This window comes from Rhinolophus sinicus, chromosome 3, assembly GCF_057876585.1.
Source record: "Rhinolophus sinicus isolate RSI-liver-muscle chromosome 3, RSI-T2T, whole genome shotgun sequence".
Classification (NCBI taxonomy): Eukaryota; Metazoa; Chordata; class Mammalia; order Chiroptera; family Rhinolophidae; genus Rhinolophus; species Rhinolophus sinicus.
Window position 1 is genome coordinate 201373981 of NC_142503.1, and position 18860 is coordinate 201392840.

The 18860-nt window shown below is 57.6% G+C and overlaps 1 protein-coding gene across 5 annotated transcripts in view; it reads right to left on the reverse strand.

Annotated features, from left to right (window-relative positions):
• The window catches only part of AHNAK2 (AHNAK nucleoprotein 2), a 37490-nt gene extending 20652 nt beyond the window's left edge, over nt 1-16838 (reverse strand). The window contains exons 1-3 of one of the 5 annotated variants that reach the window (XM_088797574.1): nt 16610-16838; nt 367-425; nt 158-256 (exon numbers count right to left, since the gene is read on the reverse strand). In XM_088797574.1, the coding sequence (XP_088653700.1) occupies nt 158-256; nt 367-425; nt 16610-16664 (213 nt within the window). In that variant the 5' untranslated portion in view covers nt 16665-16838. Of the gene's footprint in view, nt 1-157; nt 274-366; nt 429-10366; nt 10436-16609 lie in introns of those variants that run through there. The other 4 variants (XM_088797573.1, XM_088797578.1, XM_088797576.1 and 1 more) reach the window with 4 other exon arrangements.
• Nucleotides 16839-18860: the final 2022 nt, after the last annotated feature.

Here is an 18860-nt window from a genome sequence, read left to right on the forward strand (position 1 = left end):
AGAGAGGATGGCTGAGCCGGCAGTAGGGCAGCGGGCGTGGCTGAACAGACAAGCATGTGAGTTGTGCACACAGGGTGATACAGAAGAAGACGTGGCTGCCTGTGGCCCCACACCTTGGTCTTCCCTCAGCCTATGGGTCTCTGTCCAGCAGGCTTACCAGGAGTTCAAAGCCAGCACCCTCAGTCACACATTCATAGACAGGTGAAGACCCCTGCGGCCGTGGCCGAATGATCTCCTCCACGGGCCCTTCAGTCACCTTGCAGGAGGAGAGAATCAGGTTACCCTCAGCCACTCGGGCTCTGCCCAGGCCCAGGAGAGGATGGGGGAGGCATGAAGTGGGCATGGGCCCCTGTCGTCCTCACTCACAGAATGGTCCTCCTCGGTTTCTGCATCTGGTTCCTCAGGCTGCAGCTGCCGGCCGGACACTGCTGAGAGAGAGGCTGAGTCAGCGGAGCCGTGCAGGTGGGTAGACCACGGGTGGGGCCTGAAGGTGGACCAGACAGTGGACCAGGGGTGGGGTCTGGGGGTGAACCAGATGCTGAACCAGGGGTGGGGTCTGGGGGCGAACCAGATGCTGAACCAGGGGTGGGGTCTGGGGGTGGGCCAGATGGTAGACCCGGGGTGGGGGCGTGTGGGTGGGGGACCAGGGGAGCATGTGCACCATGGAGATGCTGTCACCCCATTCTGAACGCTGGGTCTTAGAGCACATGAAGGCATTAGGGGAGGATCCACAGCCACTGGCCTAGGGAGGCTGTGACATCAGGTCAGAGGGTAGTGAGCCAGAATGGGGAGGAGCCCAGACAAAGTGACAAGTTCCACAGATTTAGTCCAAGAAAGTTGCTAAACAAACACACCAACAAAGCAATAATCCAAACCCTGAGGGGAATCAGAACCCAAGCTGCTACAATGTATAACATAGAACGTCCAGCGCACAACAAACATGCCATGGTTGGCACAGAAGCAGGAGAGTGTGTGCTGCGTCAAGGAGCAAAGCAGTGGATGGAAACTTCCTGAATGTCCACAGAGGCTACATTTAGCACAGACCTCAGAGCAACTATTATAAACATGTTCAAAAAACTAAAGGAAACCATGCTTAAAGAATTAGTGGAAAACAAAATGGATCAATGAAGGCAACTGTTGTAAAGAAACAGAAATTATAAAAAATACCAGTGGCAGTTCCAGAGGTGAAAATTTACTACAGGGATTCAACACTGGCTCTGAGGTGCCAGAAGAAAGAATTGAAAATCTTGTAGATTAATAGAAATTAACCTATTTGAAGAACAGAGAAAAAGATTGAAGAAAAGTGACAGAGCATCGGAGATCTGTGGGCTAACATTACGAATAGCAATGCTGTGTGTGGTCGATGTCTCAGGAGGAAAGGAGAGAGAGAAAGAGGCAGAAAAATGTTTGAAGAAATAATGACTGAAAATAATCTACAGATCCAAGAAGCTCAACAAATCCTAAACAGGACAAACACAAGGAGATCCAGACCTACACACATCACAGTCAAAATGACTGCAAGAAAGAGAAAAACGTTGAAGGCAACAAGTGAAAAACAACCCACCACATGTAAGGGCACAGCAATACAATTAACATCTGACAACATAGGAGCTAGAAGAAAATAGAACGACATATTCAAATTGTTGAAAGGAAACGTGAGCCAAGAATTCTCTATCTAGCAAAATATCCTTCAAAAATAAAGGCAAAATAAAGACATTTGCAAATAAAGAAACTCGGGGAATCCATTGCTAGCCAATCTGCCTCACAAGAAATGCTAAAGAAAAGGACCTGACACCAGATACTAACTCAAATGCACAGGGAAAAAATGAAGAATGAAGAAAATGGTAAGTATGTGGGCAAATATAAAATATGCTACAGACATTTCTTTTCCCTCATTCCATCCCTTAACTTCTTTTTAAAAGACAAGAGGTTTTATAAAGCAGGGGTCAGCAGACTCGTCTTGTCAAAGGCCGGCCATCAAGTGTTTCAGCCCCACAGGCGCTATTGCACGTCTGTGCATTGCACTCCCAGGGCGGTGGCTCGGGTGTGGCTGTGGACAGCATGCAAATGAGTGAGGCTGACTGCATCTAGTGCAACATCATCCACAAAACCGGCAGCCGGCCGGGCGTAGCACACAGGCCAGAGCCTGTCGGCTCCTCGCATAAAGCAAGAATTCTCATGCCATGTTGTGGGGACTGTAAGATACAGAAGTGCAGTATGCGTGTGACAGTAATAGGAAACAGCGGGGAGGAAAAGGAGGTGTACTGGACGACAGTCTCTACGTTTTACCAGAGCCCGGTAGGCACTGCCTGGGGCGAGGAGTGCGAGTGGCACTGACCATGAACAGGTGCGGGAGAATCTGAGGAGGGTGGGGGTGCTGGGACTGGCTGTGCCACTCTGCAGCGTTACTGAAAATGTTCGAATTGCACGTTTACAGTGGGTGGGGTTATGGTCTGTAAATTATACTCCAGTAGAGCTTAAGGAAAACAGGTAACTGACTGCATAAGACAAAAACAGTAAGTGTAGAATTTCGCATACGTAGACGTAAAGCGTGTGACAACTGCAGTATGAAGAACGGGGTTGGGGATGATGGAGGGAAGTTACTGCTGTGACGTTCTCACGTTATACAAGCAGTAGTGTAATGTCGGACGGTGTACTATCATGAGGAAAAACCACATAGTATAAATCATAAAGCAACCATTAAAAAAAGACACATAGCTAATAAGCCAGTAGTGGAAATAAAATGGAATACTAAAAATACATTATATACAAATATATGTAATGTATATATAATTATGTTATTGAGTGATTACATATGCAAATATATTTAATTAATCCTAAAACAAGGTAAGAAAGAGGGAAAGAGGAGCAAAGAATAGATGGGATAAAATGGAAAGCAATTAGCAAGATGGTAGGATGTAAGCCAACCGTATGGGCAATTACATTCAGCACAGTGGTTCAAAAGTGCCAATCAAAAGGTAGAGATTGTCAGACGAGATAAAAGTTCAAGACCTAGCTATATGCTACGCACAAGAATTGGACTATAAATATATATAGTTTAAAAATGGAAGCAAAGAAAAATATATAGCATGCAAAAACTAATCATAATATTTCATAATGATAAATAGGGGATAATGCATAAAAAAAAAAAGACACATAATAAACTGTTAGTTTGCAACCTTGGGAGCTTCCCAGGTATAAATGAAACAGGCCCCAATTACAGGAAGTGCAAGAGAGAGACTGAGGAAAGAGCAGGTCATTCCAGACTTGTAGGTGGCAGGCTTCATTAGCAAGGGAACTTACATAAGAGTCAGGTCTGTGCAACTGCAAGACCAGTCCATCTCCCTGCCACCCACCCAAATCTTAAAGTTTACGCAGAGGCCTCCACTGAGCTCAGTCCCAGATCCCGCCCAGATAGTCTCAACAGCACATTGCTTGCTCCAGGCTGGCGTTGAAAATGGCTCCCATGGTGGGGCCGGTGGGGAGGGCAGATATTCCAAGGATGGGGGAGGTGGTGACGAGACTGAGCACCCGGGTCCAGCTCGAGGGTCAACCAGCAGTCTTGTCCTCTCGATGACCTCCTCCAACACAAACCTAAGTGTGTGTACACCTGCTAACAGAGCTTAGGGACACTGAAGTGAACACTGGTGACACAGAAAGGACAAGTAGATAAATCCACAATTCCAGCAGGAGATTTAACAGCCCTCTCAGTAACCCACAGCCTCACAAAATAGAACATGTGAGAACACTCACCTATCAGCCAATGAGATACTTAAAGATCCCTCTACCTGACAACAGCAGAATACACATTACTTTAAGTGCACATGGGACCTTCACCAGGATAGACTATATGCTGGGACATTGAAAAATGCCTGAACAGGGGCAGCTGGTTAGCTCAGTTGGTTAGAGTATGGTGCTCTTAACAACAAGGTGTCGGTTTGATCCCCACATGGGCCAGTGAGCTGTGCCCTCCACAGCTAGATTGAAATAACTACTTGACTTGGAGCTGATGGGTCCTAGAAAAACACACTTAAAAAAAAAAGGCTCAATAAATTTAAAATAATTTAAATCATATTGCGCATTTTCTTTGACCCCAGTGGAATCAAGACAGTATGTTATAAACAGAAAGATGAGTGAGCGGGATAAAATCCTTAGGAGTCTCATACTTTGTGTTATCAATGGATTTTTGACAAAGCAGCCAAATTATTTCAACAGGCAAATTACAGTCTTTTCAACAATGGAGCTGGGATAACTGGATATTTATTTGGGGGGGGGGGGGAAATCCTGGACCCTTACGTCACATCACACATAGAAATTAACTCAAAATGAATCACAGAGCTAGATGTGAAACCTAGAACTAGAGAATGAGAAGAAAACATAGGAGAAGTTCTTTGCCACCTTGGGGGAGGCAAAGTTTTCTTAGAATACATAAAAGAAAGTTGGATAAATTATATTTCATCATAATTAAACACTCCTAATCTTGAAAGACATTCGTAGGGCAACATATCATCTGACAAAGAACTTGCACCCAGAACAACTTCTACCACTGGATAACGAAAGACAAAAAACTCAATTAAAAATGGGCAAAAGAGGGCCAACCCAGTGGCTCAGGCTGTTAGAGCTCCATGCTCCTAACTCCGAAGGCTGCCAGTTCGATTCCTACGTGGGCCAGTGGGCTCTCAACCACAAGGTTGTCGGTTCAACTCCTTGAGTCCCACAAGGGATGGTGGGCTCCGCCCCCTGCAACTAAAATTGAGCACAGCACCTTGAGCTGAGCTGCCTCCCGGATGGCTCAGTTGGTTGGAGCACAGGCTCTCAACAACAAGGTTGCCAGTTCGATTCCTCAAGTCCCGCAAGGGATGGTGGGCAGCACCCCCTGCAACTAAGATTGAACACGGCACCTTGAGCTGAGCTGCCGCTGAGCTCCCAGATGGCTCAGTTGGTTGGAGCGCGTCCTCTCAACCACAAGGTTGCCGGTTCGACTCCTGCAAGGGATGGTGGGCAGCACCCCCTATAACTAGCAACAGCAACTGGACCTGGAGCTGAGCTGCACCCTCCACAACTAAGACTGAAAGGACAACAACTTGAAGCTGAACGGCACCCTCCACAACTAAGATTGAAAGGACAACAACTTGACTTGGAAAAAAGTCCTGGAAGTCCACACTGTTCCCCAATAAAGTCCTGTTCCCCTTCCCCATTAAAAAAAAAACACCAAAATGGGCAAAAGATTCAAACAGAAGCGTCTCAAAAGATGTACCAATAAACACAAGAAAAGATGGTCAACATTGCTAGTCATCAGGAAATGCAAACTAAAACCAACAGAACAGAACAAAAGCTTCAGAAGCAGATTCATCCAGATACCAAGCTTTGGGAGGTGGAAGGTCTTTACATAACTGCTGCTGGGTCCACTGGATGTCCACATGGAGAAAGGTTAATCTCGACTCTTACATCAGCCACAGAAAATATTAATTTCATGTGGATTATAGAGCCAATGTGGATGGTTTAACAATCAAGCTTCCAGAAGATACGTGGAAATGAGTCTGGGGGCAGGGAAACAATTCTTAACAAGGACACAAAAAGCTAGCCTGAAGAGAAATGACTGATAAAGTGCTGTTCGATGTTAAAATGAAGAGCTTCTGTTCGGAAGGGATTCCACTGAGGGAGTGACATCGCGCCCTGGACCCGGCAGAAACTTACAACCCACTGACCAGGGGAAGGCCTCCTACCCTGAGGGCACCAAGAATTCCCGCACAGCAAAGAGAAAGATGGACAACCCGCTAGGCATCCGGGCAGGAAACCCCTGGGAAGGCGGTTCACACAGGAAGACATCCAGCGGGCCAGTCCGCACCTGCAGAGGCAGTCAGCACCCTTAGTCATCAGGTTAATGCCAATGACACCACAGCAGGCACCAGTCCACTCCCACAGGAAGGGCGTCTGCACACGGTGCTGCCGGCTGAGCCGAACTGGAACCGTCACTCTGGAAAACAGCCTGACAATATCTACCCACGTCTGGCTGAGCCCTGCAGCTCCACACCCGAGTGCACAGCCCGCACAAATGCAGAAGTACATGCCCCAAGAGGTGGGCACACAAACGTCCACCGGGCACTACTGCAGTGCCCAGAAACAAGAAAGGCTCCAGTGTCCATCAACAGGAGAATGAAAAACAACGGAGCTGGCGGTGGGATGCGTGGGCTTTGTCCAGTGGAATACTACATGGTGAGGCCGACGAATGAACCACCTGCGCGTGCAACGTGACCAAGTCCTTGAACATGACCTTGACATAAAGTGCCTGGTGGTGCAGGAGCTCCAACACCCACTCTGTGCGCGGCTCACAGTCCCGCACAATCCTGCTCGCTAGTCAGGAGGCCTGGGGGAGGCTGGCAGGGCCGGCTTCTCGAGCCTGGGACTGGTTACACAAGAGTGCCCACCTTGGGAAAACGCCACAAGCTACACACTTAAGATTTGTACCCTTTTTCAAGAAAAACAAAAAGTTAAATTCTACATAAAATTGAAGTGAAGAAATTACAAACTTTATACCAATAAATCTGAAAATTTAGACGAATTGGATGTATTCCTAGAGAAACACCCTGCCAACACTGCAGGAGAGAAACAGACAATTGAAATAGTTCTGTGGTGACTCAACAATCAAGCACTTATTTAAACCACCACACACACACACACACACACACACACACACACACACACACACACTCCAGGCCCCACCCCTCCCCCAAATTGTACTAATATTCCCAGAAACTGCGCAGATCTCATACCAGCTCTGGAACATGTACTGCTGGTGACCTAATGAGTGGGCATTCTGCACAGGGCCTGGACATGTCCCTGTCCCCATGCAGCCAACGCAGGAAAGCCAGTTCTGGAGAAGTGCAGCGGGGCTGCTACTCTCTGGTCAATTTGCTGTGTGACCCTCAGCAAGCATGTCCCCTCTTGGAGCCTGGATTTCCCCATGGATGTCAGAGGGCTGCTCTGCCCGTCCAGAACAGAGGGGCTGCGCAGGGGAGCGGGGAGTGAGTCTCCGCCCCCCGCCCCTGACTCCTGCCCTGCAGGAGAGAATGGTGGAGACTGGAGCCCGTTCCACACGAAGCCTGCTTCCTGTGCCGAAGCCACCAGCTAACCTCACTCTCTCTGGCCTTGGTTTCCCTTCCAATTCTATCCAGACCCTCATCTCTGATCCCCAAAGTGGGTGCGCTGTGGGTAAGCAATGAGGAAACTGAGGCTGCAACAGGGAAGTCCCTTGCCCAAGTTGGCCCAGCCAAAAGGGGTGGAGCAAGGACTGGACCTGCCCTGCCCTGCCTGCCCTTCACCTGGCTGGGGTAGTTGAGGGTCCCTGCCTGCCTGTGGCCAGGGGGTGGGGGCAGTCTGGAAGCTCCCAGCCCACCCAGAAACCCAGCCCCCACCCCCTCCAGCTTTCATAGCCTTGTCTCTGAGTCAGACAACAAAACAAGAGCCAGTGACCGCCCTCTTGGGCAGGCAGGCATGTCCCCAAGGGGCAGCGTCGAAAAGGGAAAGGCTCTGGGACCCAGGCAGGGACTGCACCAGGCTAGTGAGCAGGGTGCAGTGTGCTGGGGGCACCACAGTGGAAGACCCCTGGAGTCGGGCAGGTCCCTAGTCCCTGAGAAGCTGCACCCCCAAATATGCTCCAGAGGAGTCTTCTGGGCATCACGGGCTAGTGAGGACGGTGCTGACAGCTGGGAGGCGAGGGCATACCCTGGCTGGGAACCTGTGATGGGGAGGCCCAGACAGCCCCATGCAGGGCCCTCCACCCGTGGGGAAGAAGAGAGGGCTGGGGGAGGCCACACTGCTGGAAAATTGCCAGCTGTAGCTTCAAGCTCTGGGTTCCTCTGTGCCCCTTAAGGCAGAAGCCCAGCCTCATCTAGGGATGTACAAACAGGAAGGAGGAAATCCTGCCTATCATGGGGCAAGGCAGCTGACAGCTCTGCCAGCCTCCAACCCGTGCCCTGCAGAGGGCGGAGGAAACCCAGGACCCCCCAGAGCACCGTGCTGCCAGTCCCCAGGTCCTGAGGGGGCCACTCCTCAGTCCCTAATGCAGGGGAGCTGTCCCATCAGCCTGTTTGAGCTGGCCCAGTGCGCCCACCCCACACTGGTAGCCCCACAGACAGGCTCTGTACACAGCCCAGCCCCAGCAGCCACCTCAGGTAATGAATAATAATAATAAGGTCACCAAGCCCCACTTTATAGAGGAGGATGTGGAGGTGACACTGAGCCAGGCCCAGCAGGTCCGGCTGCTGGCACTTGTGCCTTCCCAAGTGCCTGCCCCACTCCTCCTGGCTCAGGGCCCAACTGAGGCCCAGCCCCTGGCTGGGCTGCGTGTCCATCCAACCGACCCCTAACCCTTCCTCTGCCTCAGATACCACCTCGTCAGGCCTTAAATGCAGGGGGAGGAGGGCCTGCGGGATTTGGGCACCCCCCCCCCCACAAAGGTGTAGTCCAGGGCCTGCAGTCCTCTGGGTGGGGCCTCCAGGAAGAGTCTGGAGGGGGGCGGGGCCAAGGACCCTTGGAGGCTTGCTGGGGGACCAGGTGGAGGGGATGCAGAAAGGTGGCTATGCCCAGGATGAGTTGCCCACAGAGCTCTGGACCAAGTTGGGGACGCTCCCAGCAGCACCAGCCAAGTTGGAGTTCTTGGGGGGTCCCAGAGTAGGGCCACCCATGGGTGGGGCAATTTTGCTTAAGCAAAACCCAAGTTTGCATCCAAACTGGCTGCCCCTAGGGCCCTGGTGGGGCCGGACTTCAGGTGGGGCCAGGTGTAGGGGGCAAGTTTGCATGTCACCAGGGCAATGGTGGCACTGGGGAATATGTCACTGGCAGGGAGGAGAGCAGCAAAGGGGGCCCTAGATGGTGGCTGGAGAGGCCCACCCTCAATGTACATGTGCGTGTGTGTCCACGGGCTGTGTCTGGGCCTGGGCCCCCCTCCCCCAAACACGAGTGCACAGTTGGCCAGGCAGCCGTGGGAGTGGAGCTCCCGGGCTTAGAGCCCAGCGCCCACATGGGCACATGCGGACACTTGGGCGTCAGCCCATCCTGGAAATTCATGAGGAAAGTGCCAGGCTGGGCTGATAAGTCATGAGACCTTCAGACTTTCAGAAGCAACAGCAGGCAGTGCCTGAGGGTCTGCCCACCCCTCCCAGACATTTCTCAAGGTAACTTTGGCATGGGGAGGCTGGCCAGGTGCTGCTGTGCCTCCTAGGCTCCAGGAAGGTGGGAGTCAGCCTCGGCCCCCTAGGCCTGGGGCCCAGGGTTCCTCACCCACCCAGCAGGCACTCCCACTGCCGCCCCAGCTGCAACCAGGAGGTTTGGGGGCACTGTCTCCTGCAGCACCCCTCCAAAGCTCCCTGGTGCTGCTGTCGGTCAGTCCGTCTGTCAGTTTGGCCTCAGAGGAGCTCCTCCAAGCCTGGCCCAGCACCCCTAGCAGCCTATGCAGCCTCACTGCTGCAGCCTGCGCCCCAGCCCCTCGCAGCTCCACGCACAGGCTTCCTGCCTTCCTACCTCGCCCCGGCCTCTGCACTCCGCACATGTTTCCTCTACCAGCTGACAGACCAACTTGGCCACCCCGCTATTGCTTCTGGCCACCACCTGGTCTCTGGTCCCCAGAACACCTTGCTCACCGTGTACTCAGAGCCCAGTACAAAGTGGTGCATAATGAAAGCTTGTGCAGGGGCAGATGGGGGGAAGGGAAGGAGCAGGCAGCCCTCCTGGAAAGGAGTGAGCCCTGCCCAGCCTGAGGGCACAGGTGCTGGGAGGGGCAGCAGGTGGGCCCAACGCACCTCCTTCAGTCCCTGGGGAAACTGAGGCACAGGGCGGACATGCCAGCCCACCAACTCCAAAGGGTCTGGCAGCTGAAAGGAGCGGCCCCAAGGTCCTGTCCACCCAGATGGAACCAGCACCCCAGACACCCAGCACAGCGCTGCCCCTGCTGGGGTGGCCAACAGCCCACCTGGCACCTGCAGATAAGCAGCCTTGTTTGAACTGCCCCCCATCACCCCCCAGAGTCCCGACGCACCAAAAAAGGCAGGTACCGTCATCTGAGGACCCCCCCCCCCCGCCTCCAGGCTACCTGGTCCAGCCTTGGGACCTACCTGGTCCAGTCCTGGGACTGAGATGGTGCTGCTGAACTGACAAGCCTGCCCTCCAACATAAACTGGAGGCTGGGCTGGGGCAGGCCAGAGCAGCAGGGAGATGCCCAGCTCAGCCGTGTGCCCCGCCCTGAGCCCCCCCACCTGGCCCCCACAGGCCTGCTAAGTGGTGAGGTGGCAGGTGCCCAAGGCTGAACCCGGAAGGGGTTGGGGGCAGGGGTGCAGGGTGGGTACAGAGGACAGCTGCTGCTGCTTACCGGGGCCGATGTCCTGCCTGCTTGCCCAGAAGTGAGGGCCCGGGCTCGGCTCGTGGCTTAGCAGCTGCCCTCCCAGGTCCCTCCCTCTGTTGCCCCGCCCTCAGGCTTCCTCCCAGGCTGGCCCAGAGCCCCACCAGAGGGAGTGGGCCTCCTTACTGGCCCGAGCTGGGACCCCACCCCTCTCCCAGAGTACCCCCCCAGCCTGAGCAGCTGACTTGGGGAGGAAACCCCGCCCAGCACGGGGATGTCTGAGTCACCACCACCCGCCTGGCCCAGCCTGGTCCGGTCCAGTCCAGTCCAGCCTAGTCCTGCTGTGTGGACAGACAGGTAGACACACTCAGATATCAGACAGGACCCTCCAGGCAGGCTGTGCACAGGTTCTCTGCCTCAATTTCTCTGTGGCTGCCCTTCTGAGAGGGACCTCAGATGGGCACAGATCCCTGCTCCATGGGGGACCTCGGGGCAACAGGGACCCTCGGGCTCTGCTGAGACCTCTGTCCAGGGCATAGCCAGCCTGTTCCACAGCCAGGACTACCAAGGCCACAGCAGGGCTGGACCAAGACCACCCACTTGACCTTGGGCGAAGTGGCCTTGGCCACCGGCCACCTCCCTGTGCCCCTTGAGGGCAGCATGACCCAGGCCACACCTCTCAGCTGAAACTCAGCAGCCCCCACAGCACAAAGCTCCAGGTGTCTGATGTACCGGCTGTGGGGGCCCTGGAACCAGCATTTTCACCCCCCTTAAGGCACCTGCACATAATTGGTGGCAGAGGAACACACCCCCAAGTCCCCAGCTCCCCAGAGATCCTACTACCTGGTCTTCTACCTGCTGTCACCTCCCCGGCCAGCCCCCAGGACTCAGTTTCCCCCAGGCGTGGGGGTGTGGGGGGCTGAGGGGGTCGAGGGGTGCGATTCTGTCTCCTAAAACCCTCCGAGCTCCAAGTCCTGCAGGCCCTGGCAGGACTGCACAGGCTGTGCTAGCTGCAGATCTGCTGGGTCCCAGGGCCACCCCGCCCTGCACCCCACGGCCCTGTGGGGTGGGGCCCAGCTGGCTGTAAACACCTGCACCCCACACGCAGGTCTGAGCAGGCTGGCACAGCTGAGGTGCCCATCCTGGGGTTTGAGGGCAGTGAGGGGCTAGGCCCAGCCCAAGGGGGAGCGGTGATGGGACGCTCCGCACCCACAGCCCTGCCCACCACAGGCCAGGGTCACCAATGGTTGCTGCAGAGCTGGGGGCTCCTGGGGCAGCTGAGGACAGCAGGCACGGAAAAGAGCTGCTGGGGGTTGGGCCCCCCCTGGACACAAGAAGCAAGGAATAGCCGGAGGGGGTGACAGCAAGGGAAGGGCCCCTGGCCACTCAGAGGGCTCCCAGGTAGAAAGCCCCAGCCAGCCCGGGCAGGGGCCACTGGTGAGCAAACAGAGTGAGAGGCCCTGGGGTGTGCCATGGGTGTGCCCTGGAAGGAGGTAGGGAACCCCAGATCCGTTCTGGCCTCCCCTGGCCCTAAAAACCTAATGGTCACAAACGACTCTACTTGCAGTGAGACAGGAAGCTGGCCAGGTGCGCTGGCCAGTGACTTCACCCACTCCCTCTACCCAGGCAGTTCTCACCTGGGAACTCTTTGTTTACTGCCTGACATCCCAGCAGACTGTCACCGCCCCGCCAGGGCAGGGCCTGGCTGGCTGACTCAGCAGGTGCCAGAGGCTGAGCCTAGCTAGAAGGAGGGGCAAGATGCTGGCACAGAGGGTCACCACACCTCCTCTTTCCTGAGCCTGGGTGCCCAAACCAGGGAAGCCACACACCCATCCCTGAACCCTATTGCCCCATGCCTGCTGGCCGGTACCACTGGGATTGCCTTGGTGGGGCCCCCACGTCAAACAGTCAGGGGACCTCTCTTCCAGCCATGCCAACCCCCACACCCCCCCGTGCTCTGCGCCCCCCACATGCCCTCTCCCAACTGCAGGCACAAGCACATGCCACTTGTTCTGCCTGGAGCGTCCTCCCAGCTCAGACCCTGGACTCTCCCGTCAGGCGGCCAGCGCCAGCAGCCCTGGGCTGGTGTACCTGTGGTGCCCAGACTGCCAGGAGCTGGGTAGTGGCAGGTGCACAAGCAGACTGGCTGGAAGCACTGGGCTCTGGGTCAGGACCACTCTCATGCTGTAGGGGCAAGAGCCAGGGAGCTGCCTATCACACCTTGCCCTGGGCTGGTTCCAGTCCCGCAGCAGGGAACGGCTCCGAGGAAGGCCCTGCCCACTTGCCTCAGCTCCCAGGGACCCCACCTGCCTGACCCCTGGCTCCAGGTGGCCAGGCCCAGGGGGCAGCAGGTGCTGGACCAGCTGAAGGGGCAGTCACCGGGCATGTGCCAAGCTGTGGCACCAGGGGTCCTGAGATCCAAGCTGTCCAGCACGTGCCTGCAGTGCCCTCTGCCCCGGCAGTTGTAGCTCAAAGCTGCCTGGAACCCAGGCCCCTGCCTGGAGTCACCATGGGAACTTGGCTGCTGGCTGGGGCAGGGCAGGACCAGGGGCAGCTGACAGTCAATCAGCTAGCAAGAGGGCCAGGGTGGAGCATGGCATTCTTGAGGGATGTGTCACGAGGAGGCCTTGGGTGCTAGCACCACCCAGGAGTAAGGCCCGACAGGAAGGGGGCTGCCCTTGAGGGTCCCACAGCCAGATGCCCCAGAAAGCTATCCTCCCCCCCACCCTCAGGGGTCCCATAGCCAGGTGCCCTGGGAGGCCGTCCCTCCTACCCCCGAGGGCCCAGCCAGGCTGGCAGCTGTGGGGAGCAAGAGCATCCGGGGCTCAGGGGCAGAAGGAGGGGCAGAGCCTCCGGCCCACCCAGCTGCCAGTGCTTGGGCAGCCCCTCCAGCAGGCAGTGGGCCTGAGCCAGCTGGTGCACTCCACTCTGCCCAGATGAGGACCCTACCAAGTTCCTGTCCCAGGCCCACTCCTTTCTGAGCCTCAGCTGTCCTTTCAGCAGTGGACACCCACACCTGGCACCATGTCCAGGCAGGAGTGTGGCTCGAGGACCGTTCCCAGGACTCCCACCTGACCCAGGAGGCCGCTGCCAGCCTGCCTCTGCTGGCTGCTGGGGAATCAGCAGCTCTGCTCACAGTTCTATCATCACGCCTGGGCAGGACGTGCCTGCCTGGGTCCCTTCCAGAAAGCTCTCTGGAGAGGGGCCCAAGGCCACCCCTCACATACGCACACTGGGTCAGCAGGGTCTCCCTGACTCCCTGCAGGGCAGGAACCAGTGCCCAGTGGGGTGGGGGGAGGTGCAGACGCAGGGATCACCACCTCCCACCTGTGCCAGCCCCTCAGGCCTCCTGGGCCCAGCTCCACTTTTCCATTTTCGAAAGTGCTTCTATTAAATATTCATCCCAACGAGGCGGACCTTTGGCTCCCGGTGCCTGTGGCTTCCAAAAAAAGAAAAACAAGGAAACCTGGAGGTCGAGGCAGTGGGGGTGTGGGGCCTGACAGAGAGGCCCCTGAGGGCTCTGACCAGACCCATAGCCAAGATGGGCAGCTGCCCATCTTGGAGTGGGGATGGGGTCAGGGAGTGCCTCCAGGTCTCACTGTCCAGCTCAGGCTCCCTGTCCACACCCGTGCCCCTCTGGGCTCACCCTACCTCCCACTCTCAGCCCCCAGATCTTCTCATTCAGCCTCCTCTCTTCCCACAGGAACTTCCCTAAAACCATTTGGAGCTCCCTGGTGCCCTCAAACCACAGCTCTCCCTCCTAATAGCCTGGTCACTGCCCTTCTCCATTCTTAACTCCCACCCTACCCCCAGACCCACCCTGTTAATCCCCTTGCTGCTCACCAGCTGCCTCTCTCCAGGCCTCTTGTATGTGCTGCTGTCCCTTCCAGGGAGCCCTCCCTGACTCCTCCACGTACCTGAGGCTGAACTGATGGTGGAAGCCACACTTGACTCACCTTTGCTGAATGAACAATGGTGAGCCCCTGCTCCCTGATGTATGATCTCCCAAGTCCCAGGGCCCTTGGAACACACAGAGGGATGGATGGGTGGCAGGCACCCCCCCTCAGCGGGGGCTTCTCAAAGTGGGGATGGGGTGGTCTCAGGCCAAGCCAGGAGCTTGCAGGTGTAAGGCAGGGGCTCAGGCCGGGAGGAGTCAGGAGGCTAGCTGCCCAGGACCCTGCACTGCCTCTGGAAGGAACCATCGGGCGCTGGGATAGGAAGACGTGACAGCTGGTGCCCATCATGGGATGAAGTGGCTGGTACCCTGCATTGGGGCGGTGCACCCAGGTGGAGCTCCTCTCCCACATAGGGACAAGGAAGGGTCACTTGGGAAGGCCATTGGGAGGGAGGGGTGCTCCAGCGGGCCAGGCTGGGTGGATGCCTGGTATGTTCCCGGCGCAGCCACCAGGGTGCAGCCTCTGCGTGAAGGCTAGGCAGGAGAGTCTCTGTCCCCAAGGCCTGGGGTAGAGGTGCAGACAGGCTCTGGGAGGGGTCTTCAGAGGACCTGACATGGCGGGCACAGGTGGGCAGGCTTGGACTGGGCAGAAGGACGAGGGTGGGAAGCCCCCCCTGGCCTGCTAGGAAGGAGTTGTGGCTGGAAAAGGCTTGGACCAAAGAAATCTTCAGGGTACTTATCAGGAATGCATGTTCCCTGCCTCATGCAAAGGTGGCTGGGAATCTGTATGTTGTACCAGCCCCTGCTCTGATCCAGCAGGTCTCCTACCAATGCCCCAGGAGAGACACTGAGCTTCTTCTCTAAGAGCAGATGGTGCTATAGGCTGGACACAAGGAGGCCGGGGAACCACTAAGTCCAAGCGGAGAATAAGGGCGTCAGCTGGGAAGGGGCGCCCAACAAGGGCCTCTGCGAGGCTGGAGGGTGGGTGAGATGGACCCTACACCCTGCAGTCTGGGGGGGTCTCTGGGCAGCCTGTGAATGAAGAAGAGGCCAGCATGGGAGTTGGAGGCAGAGCAACAATCCATGTCCTTCGGGCCCCATCTCCTCTCCCTGTGATGTGCCACCATCCCCAGGGGCCCCAGTGAGGTGGGCCAGGACCAGCACAGTTGGGGTGGGGTGCTGGGGACCCACCAACCAACACTGGCCATCATTCTCCTGCTGGCTGTCCAGGAAGAATCAGGGTCCCATCTGGGTAAGGGGGGGCCAAACAGGAGGTCAGCTGGGCCTCAGTGCTGAGCAGACAAATGGGCAACAGTAGAGGCCATGGTGGCTCCTGCTGCAGCTGCAGGGCATGCCCAGGATGAGGGGCACCCCACCCCCTCTGCATCAGTAGCGCCATTATCATCATCGATCTGTTTTCCCCAAGGAGTGGGGTCCAGACTGCGCCAATGCAGCTCGGCCCCAACCCCTTGCAGGCAGCTGGCCAGGTGGCCTGGGTGTGGCCAGGCTGTCGCATTACTGACCTGGAGTTGGAAGGACTGCCCCTGTCCTGCCCCACCCTGCCCTCCAACATGCTGAGATGATCAGGCCCTGGCACCAGGCCCAGTGCCAGACAGATGCCAGACACAAAGAGCACCTGGTTCCCATTCTGTGGCCAGAGGTGCACAGGGAGGGATACTGCCCCATGGGCAACACCCACCTTCCCTTGCCCAGCACTGGGGACCCTGTGGCCTGAGTTCTGACCCCACTCAAGCCCCTCACCAAGCCCCAGACCTCAGGTCTAGTCCTGCCAAAGCCCCCACCTAACCAGTGACCCAGCCATACAGTAGCTACACCATGGACCATACCCCATCCAGCCTAACAGCCCTGGACCAAGGCCAGTATCTCTAACTCCTCTCTCCTAAAACATGTCAGAGGGCAGGAGTGGCGACGCTCGGCTAGCTTGCCCCACCCACACATGCTGCCCTCCCCAAGCTGCCGCTTCTAGGGACAGGACAACTTCCCAGAGGATTACAGCAGGGGGACAATGACAGAGAGGGAGAGACAGACAGGGACAGTGAGTAACAGAGAAGGCGCGGAGCGACAGAGTGGTAGAGATGAATCAGCGATCCGGAGAGACAAAGTGAGCGGCGGAGAGGCGTGGAAGGCAGAAAGACAGGCACAGGTAAAAGGCGAGACGCAGGAGTAGGGAGGCAGAGAACCGAGCAGCCACCGAGGCGCAGAGACGCGCGCGAGACCACAGGCCGGTCTCCCAGGTACCCCCACCCCGGCCAGCTCCGCAGCTCAGCTCGCCCTGCGCGCCCAGACCCGTCCTGCGCGCGCCCCTGCGCCGCCCACCCGACCCGGGGGAGTAGGCTGCAGGCGTAGAGGAGGCGCACCGCTGCCGGGGGTTCCAGGCCAGGTGGGCAGAACCATGTGGAAGCAGTCGCACATCGCGGCGGCGGGGAGATGCGGGCCGGCGGCGGCCCGTCGCGTCCAGTCGTGGGTCCGGCCCCTGCGCACCGGGGCCCGGGGAGCGGGCGGGCGCAGCAGTAAACCTCAGCTGGCCTGCGCTGCCGCTGACAGCCGGCCTCGGACTGCGGACAGAGCCCGCGCCCAGCGACCCAGCCACTGTTGGGACCCCGCCCCGGCCCGCCCAGCGCGCGCTCCGCCACTGCGGAGCGAGAACGGGCGGTGCCGCCGGCCTCATTCAGCCCATTGGTTGCAGTATTCTTGATCCCGCCCCCAGACGGCCAGGCCCTGCCCAAGACCCGCCTCCACCAGGCAATTTCCCCGCCAGAACCAGGCCACGCCCTTTACGCCACGCCCCCGAGGCCCGCCCACGTACTTTCTCTGGTCGGACCCCCGCCCCCGGCCGGGTGCCCGCGGCAGGCCCGCCCCGCCCCTAACTTGGCCCAGCCCCGTGCCCCCAGCCCAGTATTTCCGGTCCAGAGTTGACTTTGGACCCCTGCCCAGGAGGGGTGTCCAGTGGCGGTGCGGAGGCTCCCGGACTCGATCCGCGCGCCGCAGTCTTACCTCCCAAGCCGGGGACAGACATTTTAACCACAAACTGGATGCGGGGCGCCCTTGGGGGAGGGGCAGTAAGGAAAGAGGCTGTGGATTATGATCTGACCCTGCCCTGGAGCCTCCCGATCTGGAAATGTGCTCTGCGGAGTAGCAAGGTGCAGCCGTGGGGGTGGGAGGATGGGAAGCCGTCCTGGAAGGCCCCTGGCATACAGTCGAAATTAGGACCTCGGGAGAGAGGGAACAGAGGGGCAGAGACAACCGGGTCTTGCGTGTGCAGAGGACGGGCATGAGAGAGCCAAGGCTGATTCACCCGCTGAAAGTTAGGCCCAATGGTGCATGGGGCAGGAGGCAGCAAGACTGGGCACTGGGAGCTGAGGAAAGACCACCAGGCAGCTGGGGGTGTGCCTGGGGGCACTGCTGAAGTCAGGAGCCCTGCAAGAGTAGGAGGCCTAGACCAGGGCAACCACGGGAGGAGGGAGCTGGCCCGTCCCAGGATGTTCCAGAAGCTGGCAGAGGGGACTTGGTGAGAGCTGGAGCTGGATGGTTGGGGGCCACCCTGGGCTCTAGCTTGGGGGTTGTGCAGAGGGTGGCAGGGCTGGGGGAGTGGGCAGGGAGTGGGTAGGCCCCCAGAGAGTTCCCTTTCTGTGGAAGTAGGCAGTTAGCTGAGGCTCAGGCTGGCGTAAGGACACTGGGGTGGGGAGCCTGGGCCAGAACACACCCAGGAGGGCACGGACCCTGCCAAGGAGGGCCATTCCCAGGGCTGCCCGGGAATGGTGCGGAGATGGATGAAGGGAGACATACACCTTTACCTGAAGGCCAGGCTGCAACAGGAGGGCCACCCAGACACACAGACTTGACACAGACACACACACCAACACAGATCTACTTGGCCATGTCCCCATGCACTCAGAGATGGGCACACACACACACACGTGCACCCCCTCGGGCCCACGTGCCGGGACCTGCACAGCAGGCTGAGGACACACACACACACACATTCACATGTGCACACACGGGTGCACACCATCCTGGGTTCCCTGGGATGCACACAGCCAGCAGGGCCCAGGTGAGCCTGTCGATGGATGACTCATGCTCAGCAGTTCCCGTTAGTGGGCTGCGGCCGGGCAGCCTTCCAGCAGCAGGTCAGACAGGCACTCACATCAGTGCCGGGAAGAGGCCCTGGCAGCCTCCAGTGTCCCTAACCCACGGCATGACGGTGCACAGCCCTGTCCTTCAGGTGGCTCTCACCTCTCCTGCCCTGCTGTCTCTTCTCAGGCTGGACAGCATGACCTGGGGCCAGAGACCCTGCTTCCACCTCCCTCCCTGGAGACCTGCTCTGCTCTGCCCATAAGGGAGCCGGTCCCTTGTGGGCACCCAGAGTGGGGGGCGGGGAGAGCTGTCTATGTCCCTGGGTGTGTCCACCGTCTGTCAGGGGTTTCAGCCTGCCTGTCTGGCTGTGGTGGTCTGGGAACAAGGGGCAGACCTGTGCAATCAGAGACCTTCAGACACAGACCCAGCTCTGTGTCCCCCTGCCCCATTAGCCATGGGAACTTGGCAAAGCCGCGTGGACCCTGGGCCCCATCAAAATGAAGTGGCCTCACTCCATGTGACAATGTGACATAT